The 20,690-nt window shown below is 44.4% G+C and overlaps 1 protein-coding gene and 1 long non-coding RNA gene across 2 annotated transcripts in view; one reads left to right on the top strand and one right to left on the bottom strand.

Moving 5' to 3' along the window:
- LOC135544632 (AP-3 complex subunit beta-1-like) overlaps nucleotides 1-10,958 on the bottom strand; it is a 61,265-nt gene extending 50,307 nt beyond the window's left edge. The window contains exons 1-6 of the mRNA XM_064972389.1: nucleotides 10,632-10,958; nucleotides 4,533-4,608; nucleotides 4,195-4,269; nucleotides 2,635-2,730; nucleotides 1,984-2,144; nucleotides 1,824-1,890 (exon numbers count right to left, since the gene is read on the bottom strand). Coding sequence (XP_064828461.1) covers nucleotides 1,824-1,890; nucleotides 1,984-2,144; nucleotides 2,635-2,730; nucleotides 4,195-4,269; nucleotides 4,533-4,608; nucleotides 10,632-10,771 — 615 coding nt within the window. The 5' untranslated portion in view covers nucleotides 10,772-10,958. The remainder of the gene's footprint in view (nucleotides 1-1,823; nucleotides 1,891-1,983; nucleotides 2,145-2,634; nucleotides 2,731-4,194; nucleotides 4,270-4,532; nucleotides 4,609-10,631) is intronic.
- A 299-nt stretch (nucleotides 10,959-11,257) lies between these two features.
- LOC135543946 (uncharacterized) lies at nucleotides 11,258-13,158 on the top strand. The gene is made up of 3 exons (XR_010456271.1): nucleotides 11,258-12,557; nucleotides 12,660-12,674; nucleotides 12,763-13,158. It is a non-coding gene; the product is annotated as an uncharacterized LOC135543946 (long non-coding RNA).
- The last annotated feature ends 7,532 nt before the right edge of the window (nucleotides 13,159-20,690 follow it).

The following is a 20,690-nucleotide window of genomic DNA, read 5'->3' as shown; positions in this document are numbered from 1 at the left end:
ATGTTTGGGACACCTCAGCTTTATATACTGCCCTAGACACTCATGGGGGCACAGTCCATATCTACATGGTCAGCCTGTGATTCTCACTCTCCAGAATGATAGCAACTTCCTATCTCAAAGTGAAGGGGAATATAAGCTTAAAGCTTTATTTTACCTCCAGGCCTAGTCTGCCAAGTGTATATTGTATGACATCTTGTGTAAATGCACTTCAAGTAAAGTTTGATTTGAAATACTACTGTGGGATGAACGATGATAAAACAGTTAATTCAAGGCATTTGGAAAATACATTCAAAGATAGTTCTTATGATGCTCTGGTCAAGATAAAGTGAATTTTATCCATATAAATGCAGATGTCCTTTGAATAGCAGGACAAACACAACACGATAGATCACCGACAGAAAGCAAAGAGCTAAAACTGGCAGTAAATAAATTGGTATAGAAGCTCTCTTGAAATTCTAATAACAAATCATAAAAAAAAAAAATATATATATATAAAAATACTTCAAAAAAAGACATTAGCATTCCGGTCTTATTAATCTTTTTCCTCCAGCCCAAAACACAGTGCACGGACTTGTGACTGTGCCCTTTCTCAGTGTCCCCCAGCCAGCCAGCCTCATTGAGAGAGTATTTCAATGGGGAGAAATCATCCATCTTCGTTAGTGACTGAAGCTAAATATGCTATGCATCTGGTGCTGGTGCCCCCCCCTTAGTGCTACGGGTTATTTTATATAATGAGAGATGCATGCAATGAATAACTAATTGCGATAGAGAGAGACCGTGTATGGCATGTATTTACTAACATGCACAGGGCATTCTATATGCTAACTTCAGCACGTGCACAATTTACATTATTTTAACTAGCCTTTATAGGAGCGTATGCATTTATAGTGACCATACGCATTTATAGTGACCTTCTGGAGAATATGCACCATCTATTAGCCTAATAGTGGAAGGAGACGCTGTATTTGTGCTTCAAACACTGGAGTTGGAGAATGCCATCAGGCTAATCTAGGAGAAAAAAAATTACTTGGCCTTAGAAAGCAAATTAAGGTGACACCAGCATCAGTGAGAGAATGCCTTTCTAAATCGACAGTTAACTAGGAGCATCTGAAGATGTGTGGATTTAAGTGGGCGCTAACAAAGCATGGCATTGGTGAATGAGCTGAGAGAGAGGAGAGAGAGTGAGAGGGGCGATGGGGGGGAACTGTTCTGTTGGACTGGACTACCCTCTGGTGGCTTGTTGGGAGCACTGCACCTAGACCAGTGATGTCATGGATTTGGTTTGAATGAATGCATTGAGTAAGGACTGCCTGCTGAACCTGTCTGATATCAAATGAATGAAATAGATGAAAACTGATTCAGAGTGAATACAATTTAATCCATCCTTATTACGGCTTTGTTCATATCATGTGGTCTCCGCTGCTGGAAAAACCATCTGTGGGGAAACACTGGTGGTAAAGTCAGCATGGGGGAGGGGCCCTCTTGGCACCAGAGACTAAATGTTGCTGTTTTAAGCCTAATTTCCTGCAATTCTACATATTTTACCATGGCTCATGCCATGTTCTTACACCATCTGAGTGACTCTCAAATAATGAGGGCCCCCCATGTAATGAAATTTGGGGAATTTTAGATTCTCCCTGACAGTCTAGTTTTTATTACGATGATCTTCAGTCTCAAAGATGATCTTGTAAAAAATATATATATAAATGTCATAGCTCCCTTATCTTGCTACACACTTTAGAATCTGGTTGTAGTCATTTATGTTGTTTTCAATGAAAACATGAGACCTTATATGGATTAGCTGGTAATCTGGTTTTACTCACAGTGCTTTTGTCCTTCAGCAATTTATCAATGACTTCTATCAGGTGCTCCTTCTGATCTGGATCCAGGCTAAGGAGAAGGAAAGGTTTGAGTCAACTCCCAGTTCCATTGCTTTATACACACACACACACACACACACACACACACACACACACACACAACCTGTAGAGTTTCTGGATGGCGTGGGCGGATGTTTTCCTGACGTAAGGGGACATGTCGGAGGCAGCCTCCTTGATGGCCAGCATCATGATGGGAACGATGATGGGGACTCTGATACTGGACAGAACCCTCAGAGCACTGGCTCTGATCAGCTGGTTAGGGTCCTGGTAGAGGACAGATGGGGGGGTATAAGGATTATCTTAACACACATTCACAAGTGCACACACACTTCTGCAAAGATGTACACAATGAGAGTAAAAGAAAAAAAGAAAGGACTAGAGACAGAAATCTCATGTGGTTTGGGTTAAGAGATACTGAAGACATGATACAGTACCACACACACACAGAGGAAGTGAAGCATGGTGTAGAGCTAGCAGGGGCTGAAATGGGTTTTCCAGCTCTGGGTCCTGAGACACATCAGGGTGACGGGCTGGGCTGTCTAAAAACACAACTCTGTTGTCCACAGAACTTACAGAGAGACAGACAGCCTCTCTTTAAATGGCTCAATAGCCCCACACACACACACACCTTTATACACATACATACCAAACATGACACTTTATTTCAAGACCTGTATGAGTGTGTGGGAATTCAAAACGGTAAAACACCCGCTCTGCATCAAAGCCTGCTGTGCACACACACCACATGTGTTACCTTGAGGGCCCTCTGAAAGGTGCTGATGGACAGTAGAGCCAGGTCCTGCTGCTCCTCTGCATACCTCACCAGGTACACATACACCAACTTCTTCAGCTGGAACACACACACACACACGTTGAATTTAGTCAATGAAGAAATCCCAAGTCACTTTTGGGTTGAGCTCAGTACACATTCCAAATTGTTTCGGTAACACTATTCTTTGACACAGTGGAGAGAGTGAGGCTTTGGCTCGACCTCGGATGTATTTCTTGGGCTGGTTGTTTTAGAGGGGGAAGCGGAGGTTGAAAGTGGTCCTGTTGGATATTATTAGTCTGGATGGCATGTCGTTTCGGGGAGAGCAGAGAATGAGCTAAAATGTTTTATTTGACTTCAGAATGTTTCTGTTTGCCTTCGTCCCCCTCCTCGCTCCTCACACGTAGCGGAGACTGAGCTAATATTTGTCCAGTGTCCGACTGAGTTAAAAAGGACACTTTGTGATTTTGGCAATGAGTATGAATGATGTCTAAGTCTAGACTCCAGTATGAAGGAAGTTGCTAACAAGCGTTAGCGCAACGACTGGAAGTCTATGGGTGTCTTGCCAGATACGCCATACACTTCCGGCCCGGCCATTGCGCTGACGCTAGTTAGCGTCGGCTCACGAAACGACCTCGTACTTCCTTCATACTGGACAGTCACATACAAATAGCCTCCACAAGTTCATCGGACTCTGGTGGATGTAGATAAAGGGCCGCACCGGCAAAATCTCTAAGTATCCCTTTTAAAGGTTGCCCTGGTTCACTTCAGTGTTATTCGGCATACAGCTGTGGTTTTCAATCATCATTGCTGTGATTAGTGGGTGAATTAACATCATTACTGAGTCTAAGAGGGGACATAACCCATCTGGCCTTGTCTGAGGGGAATCACTTATCAAAAACGTTGCAGAAAATAGATGCTCAAAATTAGGAATAGTAATCAAATATGCTAATGATTACATTTCCATTATTTGATCAGTTATCAAATACCAATAACCATACAGCCCTCCATCCCGCTCACACACCCTCAGGGTTTCAAGTCTCAGGTTGCTGTTGCTGGTTGAAGTAAACAAAGCATACTGATATTAAATCACACAAGTCCGTCAATACTCTGTGTCCTCCAGTGCTGCTTTCTGATTAGAGACAATCAATAACACACAGCACAGCAGCAGAGAGGGGGGGAGGGACGACAAGAGAGACAGAGTGACTGAGCTGCCCGCAGAGAGGTGAGGACAGAGAGAGCCACAGCGAGGGACCTAGCACTACCTTTGCATCTGGTGTGTGTGAAGGGAGAGAGAGAGGAGACGTGGCCACAGGCTCTCCTCTGCCAATTACCCCCACCCACATGCTCCAGTTCCCTACCATGGGCTGCCCTGCCACACCACACACACACCTCACAGGCTGCCCCTCCTACAGCCTGTTTATTCTGCTGATCAATATTACCAGCCAGTGGTTCGGTGGTCTCCTCCTGGCAGTGGGAGGGACCTCACCCGTTTCTCTTTGATAGAATCTACTAAACGCTATGCAAACAGAGTGAAACTCATACCTCTATGTTCTTACTGGCCACGTTCTTCACCACAGCTGGGAACAGCTCGGAGGCATTCTTCCCCTTGGCGATCAGCTGTGGACAACATCCCTCGCATGTTTAACAGCATTCAATGTGTTATTAACACTGCACATACAATATACCACAGCAATGAACCACACTGTAAATTGCACTTTGGAAATTGTTCACCAATTCTTCAAAATGAGGAATTTACAAATTGGCCTAATTTTATTGAGACGGGAACACCAAAGTACACTCTGAACTGAGAATGCACTGCACTTAGCGGGAAGTGCACTCCTCAGGCCTGGAATGTGTGTGTGTGTGCAGGTGGTGCTCACCGCAATGATCCTCTTCATGGCGTCCAGTTTGAGTGAGTCCTTATTGCTCTCCAGCATCTCTTTAAGGTCATCATTCCTGGTGGAGAGGAGAAAGAGATCAGAACAGGTGCTGCAGGCTATTTAATATCACCACACTGCTTTTTAATTTTGGATACCGGACGGCCTTCTTTACACCTGAGAACTTCCACCGGTGAAGCCAAGAACTCTACACTTCCACCGGTGTAAAATTCATTAGGCTAAATTAGTTGAAGAACGTCATCGAATTGGGACTGGAAAACTGTGGTACACTTATAACAGAGATTTGAGTCGTGATTAAATTACAATCCTATCGCACACAAAAAATAAGATACGCAGCCGTGTCCTTGGTGGGAGACAGGCCAAAGGTCTGCCAAGACCCAGACTAATACTGATCTATGGAGAGCATTATGTCCTGCATTAAACTTGGCCCCTGCTAGAAATTGGTAGTCATGTGGAGAACCTCTCCGCAATAGAACAGCCATTTTCAAGAGAGAGTAGCTTACACATACCGGTAGGAGAACAAGTCTAGTTTCATCAACGTCAAACGACTGCAAGGGGAAAAAAAATACAGGGTCTCAAATGACCTATTTTCTTAGGATACTCTTCCACGTGGTCTACGATGCTCAAACTATCAACAACCGCTTCAACAATTCATCCCTTTACTGTACCGCCACACTCAAGCGGACGCATTCAAAATATAACAGTATTGCCATGGAAACACCTTCAACCCGGAGAACAAGCAGAATCTCACATGACGTTAAACCCAGCCAGGCCTACACGACCCTTACCCTTCCACGGAAGAATGTGAAGCCACACAGCAGGTCATTGATTAGATAGAGACAGAGAAAGGGTTCTGGCCACTCAATGAGAGAGGTACGGTCAGAGATAGAGAGAGAAAAACACGATCAGAGAGAGAGAAAAAATGTTTTTGCATCAGAATGGAGTGTTGGGTTCAACAACACACCAGGCAGATGTTTCAAATTGAACAACATGAGAAGAATGGGTAGAGAGCGAATGAAACACACAAATTAACCATATTGGGAGTTGTTGCCAGGCGCAGAGAAAAGAAAGTCACAATCAATAATCAGCTAGAGAGATGAGGAAACTAGGCAAGTTCGTAAACTTGAAAAGACACACACAAAGCATGTGATCAGATACTTCTGTAGAGTACCGTTTGGTGGGTGTCTCGTCGGGGCCTCCATTGGTGTGCGTGAGGGTGCTGCTCCTCCTGGCAAAGTTCGGTCTTTAAGGTGAGCTGGACATTCTCAGCAGACATCAGAGCTGTCCTCACAGTCCCCCCCCCCCACACACACACACGCTTCCCCGACTGTCAGCTGGCTGTAACGTCCGCTGTGGCTACTTCCCTCCAACTCGCTTGTGCCCTTCACAGACAGTTCATAACTGCTACAGCATCTACAGGCCCGTCTGTTGCTCTCCTCTCTCAGCAGATAAGAGGAGTCGCAGGATGCCCTCGCCGCTGGCTAAAACTCCAGCCCTCGCCCTGGCACAGACAGAGCTCCCCCTGGCCATCCAGTTATACCCGCGAGTCCACACACACACACACACACTTCCTGACTGTCAGCTGGTTGTAACGTTCCCTGTGGCTACTTCCCTCCAACCCGCTTTTGCCCTTCACAGGCAGCGACCAACTGTAGTGGTCACCGGATCCCCATTCTGCCAGCTAATGATCTAGCATTAGTGGTTCTGCTACACACGCACAGACACTACGCATGCTCTCTATGGTATGCCCTCTCCCTCTCTGTAAATTGAAGCTGTGACTGACAGCACCTTCTCCTTAAATCTCAAGTATCAGGCTTTAAAGCAATTAAGAGCCCACCACATCCTTAGCTCTAAGATGATAACAGGAGTGGCAAGATGAAGTGGCCCTCTTTTAAATGGCTACTAGTAGGCTTTGACTCGTCATTGCTTGTAAATGCAATCCAGAGACAGGTTGAGGTTTCCTGCCTGATGGATCTGTAGCTCTTGGACAGGGGCTACTTTCTCCTTCTCTCCTCTGACCGTACTGTAGTTTTCTGCATCTGTGTGTAGCTGGGTGGTAGTTTGGTTCTCTCTGCCTGTGGCCACTTCCTCCAGGGGAAACGGGAGGGCCTTATCGGCCTTCGGGGTAAACAGTGAGCAGCTTTCACCACCTCTGTCCACAGCACAATGCTTCACACCTGCCCAGTGCCGTTCAAGGGCCAACAGAAGAACCACACAGAGTTAGAACGACACCCCGACAACTCTACATGTTTAAAACCAGCCTAGTCTCCTTTTCCAGGTTTTCAAGACTGATAAGCAAGTCTACAACCAACCAGCCTGGGAAGATACTCTGTTCATTCATTCACATATCGACCAGTAGGATAAAGCAGTGTAAACCGCTCCAATCAGCTGACTCTATTTAGCCTACTACCGTCTGCCATGTCCTCTGGTGTTTATAACCAGGATGATAATGTTGTTGGACATGGCTCAGTTGATATAGCCCAACACATAATCTGACATCACATGGAGGCCCTATAAAAAACATGGGAAACTCAACCGCAGTGAAATAATATGGCGCTTTAGGAAGCAGCTGATCACTTGGGGACAACCAGCCAGTCACATGTTGCTGTGCTTCTGTCAGGGACAGAGCAGTAGAGTGGACCGTGAGGTAACAAGAGCCCAGCCAATACTGGATAATCTACGGGAACGTGACTTAGACCCCGATTGTGTCACATGACATTATCCAAACAGCAAACAGACTGTGGTTTAATTTCATTGGAGAAAGCTGACTAAGATAAAAAGGCCACCTATAGATATCTTTAGGAGCAAGAAAGTGCAAGAGACGGTTAAGGTTACAGCCATTAAAATGCACATACGTCAAAAGGCACGTAACGCAACATTGACAATAGTTTTCATTTAAAAAGAAAACAAAAACTGTCAGGGCTTCGCTGCTTTCTGACTTACCATTCAAGTCTGCCATCTAGTGTTATGGTGCAATCACAGCGCGGATAGAGAACTACACAGAGCAACATATTCTCAGAAATCAACCCCATGATCACTGTGTTAACAACCCTCCAAGCAAGCTTCAATGCCATACAACTCTCCTTCAGTGGCCTCCAATTGCTCTTAAATACAAGTAAAACTAAATGCATGCTCTTCAACCGATCGCTACCCGCACCTGCCCGCCTGTCCAACATCTCTACTCTGGACGGCTCGGACTTAGAATACGTGGACAACTACAAATACTTAGGTGTCTGGTTAGACTATAAACTCTCCTTCCAGACCCATATCAAACATCTCCAATCCAAAGTTAAATCTAGAATTGGCTTCCTATTTCGCAAAAAAGCATCCTTCACTCATGCTGCCAAACATACCCTTGTAAAACTGACCATCCTACCAATCCTTGACGATGTCATTTACAAAATAGCCTCCAATAACCTACTCAACAAATTGGATGCAGTCTATCACAGTGCAATCTGTTTTGTCACCAAAGCCCCATTGTGACCTGTACGCTCTCGTTGGCTGGCCCTCGCTTCATACTCGTCGCCAAACCCACTGGCTCCATGTCATCTACAAGACCCTGCTAGGTAAAGTCCCCCCTTATCTCAGCTCGCTGGTCACCATAGCAGCACCCACCTGTAGCACACGCTCCAGCAGGTATATATCTCTCTAGTCACCCCCAAAACCAATTCTTTCTTTGGCCGCCTCTCCTTCCAGTTCTCTGCTGCCAATGACTGGAACGAACTTCAAAAATCTCTGAAACTGGAAACACTTATCTCCCTCACTAGCTTTAAGCACCAACTGTCAGAGCAGCTCACAGATTACTGCACCTGTACATAGCACACCTATATTTTAGCCCAAACAACTACCTCTTTCCCTACTGTATTTATTTGATTTCTTTATTTATTTAGCTCCTTTGCACCCCATTATTTTTATTTCTACTTTGCACATTCTTCCACTGCATATCTACCATTCCAGTGTTTTACTTGCTATATTGTATTTACTTTGCCACTATGGCCTTTTTTTGTCTTTACCTCCCTTATCTCACCTCATTTGCTCACATCGTATATAGACTTATTTATACTGTATTATTGACTGCATGTTTGTTTTACTCCATGTGTAACTCTGTGTCGTTGTATGTGTCGAACTGCTTTGCTTTATCTTGGCCAGGTCGCAATTGTAAATGAGAACTTATTCTCAACTTGCCTACCTGGTTAAATAAAGGTGAAATAAATTAAATAAATAAAATTCCTGAAGAAATAATAGGATTGAACGGTGGTACCCAATATGATAAAAATTAAAAACTCCACCTACCCTTACACGAGCCATGTGGGACTACTGGGTTGATTTCATAAACAATGCTATCAGTCAGACTTGAGTTTGGGAGAGTACAGAACAAAAAAAACCTCTTCATTTGAACACTATAATATAAAGGGAATTAGGCTCATGGTGAATATAGAGCGAGTGAATTTATGAATGCCTGACAAAAGCCTAGATTATGTTAAGATGTGATACTGATAAGACAGACTCCCTACTAGATCTCATAGTAAAGCTGAGGCATTGTGTGTCATAGTTGGTGTGTGGACAGTGGAATCATTCACATCCCTCAAGCCCGGCAGGCTCCAGCAGCCCAACCAAGGCTCATCTAGTCTCCATTACCAGACCTGGCCTACTGGCCCTGCCTCGCTGCTGAACAGACCAACCATCTGATCATGTGAGAGGACTTAAGAGATTGACTTAGGGCCAAACCACGTTCAAATATTAGGCTGACACAAGTCACTGCTCGACAGTGACAGAAATGGTTGAAAGTGTTCTTCTGCCCGCTGCTATGAAGAGCAGCACGAGGCTACATGGAACAGACATACCAGTGGACATCCCACTGTATAATGATGACATGAGCACAACGCAAACATTTTTTCAGTGAGACCTTTCTACGGGTTAAAACTGCAAGAACTTATAGGACTACAACGGAAATAGGCCCAGGTGTAGAGAAAGACAGACAAACTAACAGTAAGTGGATGATTCAAAGCTTCCATGATAAATCAGGTTGAATAAACTTTCATATGATAATGGCTGACTGTTGGGGAGACTTTGCGGGAGAAAATGGCCTTCAGAGAAGACAGTGACTTGAGGCCTTGTCTGGAGCCAGCTGGGGAAAGACTAACCTACTGATAGTGAAATTATAACTGATCCCAACTCCAAGGCCACGGTCTGGGAAACATTGATTTACAGTAAACCCAATCCTACAGCTGAGTAAGTCAACTACTGGGCATGTATTCAAGATCATAATGAAGAAGATTAAGGCTATATGGACCTGATCCTAGGTCAGCACACTTTTCTGAGATCCTACGTGAATACAGGCCCTGATTTACAGTAAAAAAAACACAAGCATGACTGCAGGATGAGGCTGGCCGACCTAGTGATGGAACTGCCCTCTGGTGGTATCGTCACGTGATGTTGATTGATGACAGAGCACATTTTACACGTAATCGGTTCCTTTTCATCTCACGTTATTTAAAATGGGTTGTTTACAAGCATTTTAGAACAATATTTCAATTATATGCTACTGTTTGGCACTTATCCCAATCACTTGAGTTTATGACAATGAGGGGAAAGAAGCTGGGGTATTTTTTTTTTAAACCGGCGTTGTACCGAGGACCTTGGAGAACCACATCAATTGACTTGGGTAGCCAGACTAACTACAACAGAGCTTCGCCCATGTGCATAGCACAGCTAGCTTTATGTCCGTGTCGATGTTCAATTGAGAATACATTGACCTCGCACAACTCTACAAACATAAAAGGACGCGGTGGAAAAGCATTGTTGAATGTAGAATATATGTATGTTAGAGAAAATGTCTGGTGGTGTCTCTTTGTCAACTTGTTGCTTTTTTGTTCATATAAACATGTATTCCAAACACAGGGCAACATTGCTTGCTGTCAACAAACGCGTTTTAAACCGTGAAGCTACCATAGAGATGCAGCTGTTTATCTAGCCAACTAGTTACCACTAGCATCCATCTTAAATATCATATTAAGTTGCAAACACAGTTTACACACAAGTAGGTTAATAAAATGTTTCCTTGCTAGCTAATTGACCTACTTTTTAAAGTTGGTGCTGAACAGGCCAAATCCAGCTCCAGCATTGGAGGAGGTTGGGGTAGTCTCCTGACCAACCTCCACGGCTGAATCCGATCCTCCTTGGTCGTTGTACGACAAATTGTTCGTCGACATGCTCAACATTTGACGTTTCACAAATGTACAGAATGATTTACTGTATAAAGTAAAACTATCGGAAACAAAATCTCAGTCGTCAACACTTTGATGATGCCAATTAGAAGCGCAAAATAAAACTTTGTCCTGGACGTGCAACTTTTTCCCCTTATCCACGCAGTACCGGAAGTATGAGTTGGGTACGTTCGTGTCAAAGTCACATGACAGGGGGAAGAGAAATCAGTCGACCACAGTCACAAAGTCATACACCCCGCCCATTTGTTCAATTAACCTCTTACAATTGTATTTTAAACTTAACCCTAACCATAACTGTAAACTTAACCCCACTGCTATCCTTATGCCTAACCCTAACCGTAAATGAAAACCAAAAGGCTAATTTTAGTTTTCATACATTTTTACGACAGCCTATTTTGACTTTGCAGCTGTGGTAGCCCTGTTGCCGTGGTAACTTTGGCCGCAAGCCAATCAAATGAGTTTAGGGGTGTACTCAGTGACGCGTGTGCGGGCTAAACGAAAGCGTCCAGTATTTTTGTAATGTAGTTGGCGCAAGAAACTGGAGTTGAAGTAAACTTCAGAGCTAGATGGTTAGCTGTCTGTCTAAATACCCACATCTTCTTCCACATGTAGCTAACATTAGGAGCTTGGAAGGGGCTGAGAAAATGGCTTCAAGTCCCAGATCATCTCTTCCAGAGGAAGATTTCACCTGCCCTGTGTGCTGTGACGTCTTCAAGAATCCTGTCCTCCTACCATGGAGCAGCCACAGCTACTTGTAAAGTCCCTCTGCAGCAATGCTGGGAGTTGAAGGGGGTTCGGGAATGCTCCGTTTGCAGAAATATATTTTCAATGGGTAATCCTCCCTGTAACCTGGCTCTATAGAACCTGTGTGAGGTCTACCCTGAGGAGAGTCAAAAGTGCTCTGCATGGTGAGAAATTCAAGTACTATTGTCTGGAGGATAAGCAGCCCATCTGTTTAGTGTGTCAATCTTCTAGAAAACACAAGAGTCATGACCGCTGCCCCATAGACGAAGCTGTTCAGGGCCTCAAGGAGAAGGTACAACGACGTAAAGACATGCGTTTTACAGAGTCACGTTTTTATTGAACATAATACATTTTCTATGTGAGGTGTTTAAATACTGTATACAGATTATTAGATTATTATACCGTAAAATAAGGTGTTCTTTCGTTTCAGGGTGAACACCAGAGAGCACTAAAACCCTTACAGGAGATGCTAAAGTATTTCAAAGAAGCTACAGACATCTGTACTTCCACAATGCCTCACATTCAGTAGGACGAAGTTGAGTTTAATATAAGAGAAAGCAGCAATAATGTATTAGATCAATATTTAATTATGTTTGCATTTGGTTGCCAAATGTTTGATAGAGATGGCTAAATTATAACTTTTCACAGCGAGACTCTGCAGTAGGACTGATTCATTCACTACTGTACCGATGGCCTGCTAAAATCAGACCAGAGTCCGTCAACCAGACCAGGGAATTGGTTTTCTGGATGAAATGTGAGAATTCCAGTAACGTAATGTAATAACAGTTCTCCCACTGTCTCCAGAGATAATTCCAAGACGCAGAGATCGAGATCAAGCATGAATTCAAGGAGTTTCCGCAGTTTCTTAGAGATGAAGAGAAGGCCAGGTTTGACACACTGCGGCAGGAACAGTTTGCGAAGACTTCAGCAATGGTTAATAGGATTGACCAGTTGAGACAAGAGATGTCATCAATTGTAAACACAATTGAAGCTTATAGAGGATGAGCTATGAGATTACGACACCTCATTCCTTCAGGTCAGGACTGCTCTAAGTTAACATGATTTGTTGGTGCATTTATACTGATAAATAGTGATAGATAAATAACGGAATTTAATCTGGTAGTCTGTTCTTCTACAGGACAATAATGGAAAGGTAAGTGAGCTGCATCCGGTCTCTCTCTTCTCTGTGTGTTCTGAACCGCCACAGCACAACCCCCACTGACTCCTGAATATTCTTCCAGAGCCCAGTGCACACTGCCTGATCCAGATACACAGCTGGTCTCAGGAGCACTGATTGACGTGGCGAAACATCTGGGCAATCTGCAGTTCAAAGCTTGGGAGAAGATGCAGAGGAATGGGATTGTCACTTAGAGTTTGTATCCATTTTTTAAATCTTAGTAAATACTGGTGGTGGACACCAATATTGATAATTAGATATGATATTGATATGACCGAGGCATATCGTGATAGGTTTATTATTCCTGTTAACCTGACCTGGCCCAATGGGCAATCCGCAAGCAGCTGTCTGGACTTCACAGAGCTGTGGAAGTGAACAGAAAAGTGAAAATGTTATATAGGGCTGTTAATGTTAATAACCTGTTAAAGAGTGACATGTTATTTTGCCACTATTTTTTTTTTATGCCATTCATGGCGTCTCCATTTCTTCACTGCACAGAACATTTTAAGCGCTCGTGTTTCCGCTCGGATCCTTTTAGGCGCAGAATTTGACACGGAATACAGCTACAGCAGAGAGGAAGAGAGGCCAAATATTATGGATGTACTGACAAGATACATGTCTCTCCGCCCTAACGATGGGAGTCGCTGTCCAAAAAGTGTCACGGCGGGCTGTCTAGCCCCTGCCTATCCTTTCTTTGGATTGGTGGATACATCTCATTATTGTAATCCTTTTTTGAATACTCGATGAGGGTTGTTGAGGTCAACCGCCTGTATTCAATGGAGAGGTGTTTTGCTACTATCCTCATACATGTTTCCCTCCAACAGGTGGCGTTTTTTCTCTATTTTTTTTCGCCGACCAGGTAAGGAGTTTTTGTATGGAGATCAATGAGTGTCCAATTTGGTCAACAATAAACTGAATGGCTTATTTGCCTCATGAGGTTTATTTGATGGAATACTGATGTGTGTATGTGCAGTACCAGTCAAAAGTTTGGACACACCTACTCATTCTAGGGTTTTTCTTTATTTTTACTATTTTCTACATTGTAGAATAATAGTGAAGACATCAAAACCAAGAATAACACATATGGAATCATGTAGTAACCAAAAAAGTGTTAAACAAATAAAAATGTAGCCACCCTTTGCCTTGATTACAGCTTTGACATTCTCTCAACCGGCTTCATGAGGAATGCTATTCCAACAGTCTTGAAGGAGTTCCCACATATGCTGAGCACTTGTTGACTGCTTTTCCTTCACTCTGCGGTCCAACTCAACCCAAACCATCTCAATTGGGATGAGGTCGGGTGATTGTGGAGGCCAGGTCATCTGATGCAGCACTCCATCCCTCTCCTTCTTGGTCAAATAGCCATTACACTGCCTGGAGGTGTGTTTTGGGTCATATTGTCCTGTTGAAAAACAAATGATAATCCCACTAAGTGCAAACCAGATGGGATGGCGTATTGCTGCAGAATACTGTGGTTGTCAGGCTGGTTAAGTGTCCCTTTAATTCTAAATAAAGCCCCGACAGTGTCACCAGAAAAGCACCATCACACCTCATCCTCCATGCTTCACAGTGGAAACCACACATGCAATATGTGAGATCATCCAGAGATCATCCGTTCACCTACTCTGCGTCTCACAAAGACACGGCAGTTGGACCAAAAATCTAAAATTTGGACTCATCAGACCAAAGGACACATTTCCACCGCTCTAATGTCCATTGCTCGTGTTTCTTGGCCCAAGCAAGTCTCTTCTTATTATTGGTCCTTTGGTAGTGTTTTCTTTGCAGCAATTTGACCATGAAGGCCTGATTCTCCCTTGAAGATGTGTCTGTTACTTGAACTTTGTGAAGCATTTATTTGGGCTGCAATCTGAAGTGCAGTTAACTCTAATGAACTTATCCTCTGCAGCAGAGGTAACTCTGGGTCTTCCTTTCCTGTGGCGGTCCTTGTGAGAGCCAGTTTCATCATAGCGCTTAATGGTTTTTGCGACTGCACTTGAAGAAACTTTCAAAGCTCTTGACATTTTCCACTTTAACTGACCTTCATATCTTAAAGTAATAATCGACTGTCGTTTCTCTTTGTTTATTTGATCTGTTCTTGCCATAATATGGATTTGGTCTTTTACCAAATAGGGCTATCTTCTGTAAGCCACCCCTACCAGGTCCATACCCAAACAGTTTGAACTACTAATATTAAAAATTACTCTCTCCAGAAATAAGTCTCTCACTGTTGCCGCCTGCTACCGACCCCCCTCAGCTCCCAGCTGTGCCCTGGACACCATTTGTGAATTGATCGCCCCCCATCTAGCTTCAGAGTTTGTTCTGTTAGGTGACCTAAACTGGGATATGCTTAACACCCCGGCAGTCCTACAATCTAAGGTAGATGCCCTCAATCTCACACAAATCATCAAGGAACCCACCAGATACAACCCTAAATCTGTAAACAAGGGCACCCTCATAGACGTCATCTTGACCAACTGGCCCTCCAAATACACCTCCGCAGTCTTCAACCAGGATCTCAGCGATCACTGCCTCTTTGCCTGTATCTGCTACGGAGCCGCAGTCAAACGACCACCCCTCATCACTGTCAAACGCTCCCTAAAACAGAGCAGGCCTTTCTAATCGACCTGGCCCGTGTATCCTGGAAGGACATTGACCTCATCCCGTCAGTTGAGGATGCCTGGTCATTCTTTAAAAGTAACTTCCTCACCATTTTAGATAAGCATGCTCCGTTCAAAAAATGCAGAACTAAGAACAGATATAGCCCTTGGTTCACTCCAGACCTGACTGCCCTCGACCAGCACAAAAACATCCTGTGGCGGACTGCAATAGCATCGAATAGTCCCCGCGATATGCAACTGTTCAGGGAAGTCAGGAACCAATACACGCAGTCAGTCAGGAAAGCTAAGGCCAGCTTCTTCAGGCAGAAATTTGCATCCTGTAGCTCCAACTCCAAAAAGTTCTGGGACACTGTGAAGTCCATGGAGAACAAGAGCACCTCCTCCCAGCTGCCCACTGCACTGAGGCTAGGTAACACGGTCACCACCGATAAATCCATGATTATCGAAAACTTCAACAAGCATTTCTCAACGGCTGGCCATGCCTTCCGCCTGGCTACTCCAACCTCGGCCAACAGCTCCGCCCCCCCGCAGCTACTCGCCCAAGCCTCTGCAGGTTCTCCTTTACCCAAATCCATATAGCAGATGTTCTGAAAGCGCTGCAAAACCTGGACCCGTACAAATCAGCTGGGCTTGACAATCTGGACCCTCTATTTCTGAAACTATCCACCGCCATTGTCGCAACCCCTATTACCAGCCTGTTCAACCTCTCTTTCATATCGTCTGAGATCCCCAAGGATTGGAAAGCTGTCGCAGTCATCCCCCTCTTCAAAGGGGGAGACACCCTGGACACAAACTGTTACAGACCTATATCCATCCTGCCCTGCCTATCTAAGGTCTTCGAAAGCCAAGTCAACAAACAGGTCACTGACCATCTCGAATCACACTGTACCTTCTCCGCTGTGCAATCTGGTTTCCGAGCCGGTCACGGGTGCACCTCAGCCACGCTCAAGGTACTAAACGATATCATAACGGCCATCGATAAAAGACAGTACTGTGCAGCCGTCTTCATCGACCTGGCCAAGGCTTTCGACTCTGTCAATCACCATATTCTTATCGGCAGACTCAGTAGCCTTTGTTTTTCTGATGACTGCCTTGCCTGGTTCACCAACTACTTTGCAGACAGAGTGCAGTGTGTCAAATCGGAGGGCATGCTGTCCAGTCCTCTGGCAGTCTCTATGGGGGTGCCACAGGGTTCAATTCTCGGGCCGACTCTTTTCTCTGTATATATCAATGATGTTGCTCTTGCTGCAGGCGATTCCCTGATCCACCTCTACGCAGACGACACCATTCTATATACTTCCGGCCCGTCCTTGGACACTGTGCTATCTAACCTCCAAACAAGCTTCAATGCCATACAACACTCCTTCCGTGGCCTCCAACTGCTCGTAAACGCTAGTAAAACCAAATGCATGCTTTTCAACCGTTCACTGCCTGCACCCGCACGCACGCCTGACTAGTATCACCACCCTGGATGGTTCCGACCTTGAATATGTGGACATCTATAAGTACCTAGGTGTCTGGCTAGACTGTAAACTCTCCTTCCAGACTCATATCAAACATCTCCAATCGAAAATCAAACCTAGATTCGGCTTTCTATTCCGCAACAAAGCCTCCTTCACTCACGCCGCCAAACTTACCCTAGTAAAACTGACTATCCTACCGATCCTCGACTTCGGCGACGTCATCTACAAAATAGCTTCCAACACTCTACTCAGCAAACTGGATGCAGTTTATCACAGTGCCATCCGCTTTGTTACTAAAGCACCTTATACCACCCACCACTGCGACTTGTATGCTCTAGTCGGCTGGCCCTCGCTACATATTCATCGCCAGACCCACTGGTTCCAGGTCATCTACAAGTCCATGCTAGGTAAAGCTCCGCCTTATCTCAGTTCACTGGTCACGATGGCAACACCCACCCGTAGCTCGCGCTCCAGCAGGTGTATCTCACTGATCATCCCTAAAGCCAACACCTCATTTCGTTCCAGTTCTCTGCTGCCTGTGACTGGAACGAATTGCAAAAATCGCTGAAGTTGGAGACTTTTATCTCCCTCACCAACTTCAAACATCTGCTATCTGAGCAGCTAACCAATCGCTGCAGCTGTACAAAGTCTTATCGGTAAATAGCCCACCCAATTTTATTTGCCTACCTCCTCATGCCTTTTGCACACGATGTATATAGACTCTTTTTTTTCCTACTGTGTTATTGACTTGTTTATTGTTTACTCCATGTGTAACTCTGTGTTGTCTGTTCACACTGCTATGCTTTATCTTGGCCAGGTCGCAGTTGCAAATGAGAACTTGTTCTCAACTAGCCTACCTGGTTAAATAAAGGTGAAATAAAAAATAAAAAAAAATAATAAAAAAATAACACAACTAATTGGCTCAAATGCATTAAAAGGAAAGAAATTCCACAAATTAAATCTTAACAAGGCAGAACTGTTAATTGACATGCATTCCAGGTGCCTACCTCATAAATCTGGTTGAGAGAATGCCAAGAGTGTGCAAAGCTGTCATCCAGGCAAAGGGTCGCTACTTTGAAGAATCTCATATATAACATATTTTTTTATTTGTTTAACGCTTTTTTGCTTACTACATGATTCCATATGTGTTATTTCATAGTTTTGATGTCTTCACTATTATTCTACAATGTAGAAAATAGTCAAAATAAAGAAAATCCCTGGAACGAGTAGGTTTGTCCAATCTTTTGACTGGTGTATATATACAGTGCATTCAGAAAATATTCAGACCACTTTACTTTTTCCACATTTTGTTACGTTACAGCATTATACTACAATTGATTAAATAGATATTTTCCCTCATCAATCTACACACAATACCCCATAATTTCAAAGCAAAAACAGTAAAAGTAAAAATTGATAACATTTAAATAAGTGTTCAGACCCTTTACTCAGTACTTTGTTAAAGCACCTTTGGCAGCGATTACAGCCTTGAGTCTTCTTGGTTATGATGCTACAAGCTTGGCAGACATGTATTTGGGGAGTTTCTCCTATTCTTCTATGCAGATCATCTCAAGCTCTGTCATGTTGGATTGGGAGCCTCACTGCACAGCCATTTTTAGGTCTCTCCATAGATGATAGATCGGGTTCAAGTCCGAGCTCTGGACCCAGCCAGGACACTCAAGGACATTCAGAGACTTGTCCTGAAGCCACTCCTGCGTTGTCTTGTTTGCGTTCTTCAATCCAGTCTGAGATCCTGAGCTCTCTGGAGCAGGTTTTCATCAAGGATCTCTGTGCTTTGCTCCGTTTATCTTTTCCTCGATCCTGACTAGTCTCCCAGTCCCTTCCGCTGAAAAACATCCCCACAGCATGATGCTTCCACCACCATTATACACCGTAGGGATGATGCCAGGTTTCCTCCAGATGTGACGCTTGGCACTCAGGCCAAAGAGTTCATTCTTGGTTTCATCAGACCAGAGAATCTTGTTTCTCATGGTCTGTGAGTCCTTTATGTGCCTTTTGGAAAACTCCAAGCGGGCTGTCATGTGACTGAATAAATATGGTTGGGCCCCTAAAACCCTCACAAACCTTTACAGATGCACCATTGAGAGCATCCTGTCGGGCTGTATCACCGCCTGGTACGGCAACTGCACTACCCGCAACCACAGGGCTCTCCAGAGGGTGGTGCGAACTGCCCAACGCATCACCGGGCACACACTGCCTGCCCTCCAGGACACCTACAGCACCCGATGTCACAGGAAGGCCAATAAGATCATCAAGGACAACAATCACTCGAGTCACTGCCTGTTCACCCCATTATCATCCAGAAGGCGAGGTCAGTACACGTGCATCAAAGCTGTGACCGAGAGACTGAAGAACAACTTCTATCTCAAGGCCATCTGTTAAATAGCCATCACTCAGCTGCTTCCACCTGGTTACGTAACCCTGCACCTTAGAGGCTGCTGCCCCATATACATAGACTTGAAATCACTGGCCACTTTAATAATGGAACACTATGCCACTCCGACATTGCTCATCATAATTTTTATGTATTCCTTAATTCCATTCTTTTACTTTTAGGTTGTGTGTATTGTTGTGAATTGTTAGCTATTACTGCACTGTTGGAGCTAGAATCACAAGCATTTCGCTACACATCTGCTAAGCATGTGTATGTGACAATTAAAATGTGATTTCATTTGAGGAGTGGCTTCCTTCTGGCCACTCTACCATAAAGGCCTGATTGGTAGAATGCTTCAGAGATGGTTGTCCTTCTGGAAGATTCTCCTATCCACAGAGGAACTCTGGAGCTCTGTCCGAGTGACCATTTCTGTTGTCTGAATACTTTCCGAATGCACTGTATATGACACGTGACATCACGGCAACTTTGAGATAAAACACTTTGTATTAGAGGTGGCTATGCATATTCGTGGTATGATGCTAGTAGCATAGCGTTAATCGCCATTGAATACAGGCGGTTGATGTCAACAACCTCTGATCAAATATTCAAAAAAGGATTACAATAATGGGATGTATCCACCAATCCAAAGAAAGGATAGCCGGGAGCTAGACATCCTGCTGTTCTGCTTTGTGGACTACGATTCCCATTGTTAGGGTGGAGAGACATTTATCTTGTCAGTATATCCATAGTCTTTGCCTACATTCAATGCTTGCGCCTTTACATTATTGTAAACAGTATAACTTTAGACCGACCCCTCGCCCATACCCGGGCACGAACCAGTCACCCACAAAGCATCGTTAACCATCGCTCCACAAAAGCCGCGGCCCTTGCAGAGCATGGGGAATCACTATTTCAAGGTCTCTGAGCAAGTGACGTCACCGATTGAAACACTATTTAGCGCGCACCACCGCTAACTAAGATAGCGTTTCACATCTGTTACATTTATAGTAACCACAAACACAAAGTCAAAATTGGCTAAACCTAACATTAAGCACACCACTAACCTTATGCCTAAACTAAGACCAAAAGCACAATTTTGTTTTCATTCACTTTTACGATATAGCCTATATGTCGTAAAAATGTATTGTAGCGACCCGCACAGACAGCTGTGTGTTATGTCTTAGGCTAGGATGTGGTTGTGTTGTACTGACCAGTACCCGGTGTTCGCGGGGTCCGACATGTCAGTCAACCTGCAATCTGCCAATCACGGGAATGCCTGGAATGTTCTGATGCCGGGCATCCTGGTGGTTGGCGGAGTGGCGTGGAGGGGGTTGGGCAGGGGGTGAGCATTGGAAGTTAAGACCAGGTTCAGCCTTTATCTCTCTCTCTTACGTCTGGGCTGCCCAAGAGAAGGTCACGATTGGCTTATGGGTTATCTGTTATCTTTTGGCGTGTGCTACGGCCCAAACAGTAGCCTGTGTAAAGTTGGTTTAATAAACCGTCAATTCGCAAACTC

The sequence above is a fragment of the Oncorhynchus masou genome, chromosome 8 (assembly GCF_036934945.1).
Source record: "Oncorhynchus masou masou isolate Uvic2021 chromosome 8, UVic_Omas_1.1, whole genome shotgun sequence".
Taxonomy (NCBI): domain Eukaryota; kingdom Metazoa; phylum Chordata; class Actinopteri; order Salmoniformes; family Salmonidae; genus Oncorhynchus; species Oncorhynchus masou.
The sequence above is the reverse complement of the archived record's forward strand: the minus strand, read 5'-3'. Positions and strand labels throughout refer to the sequence as shown.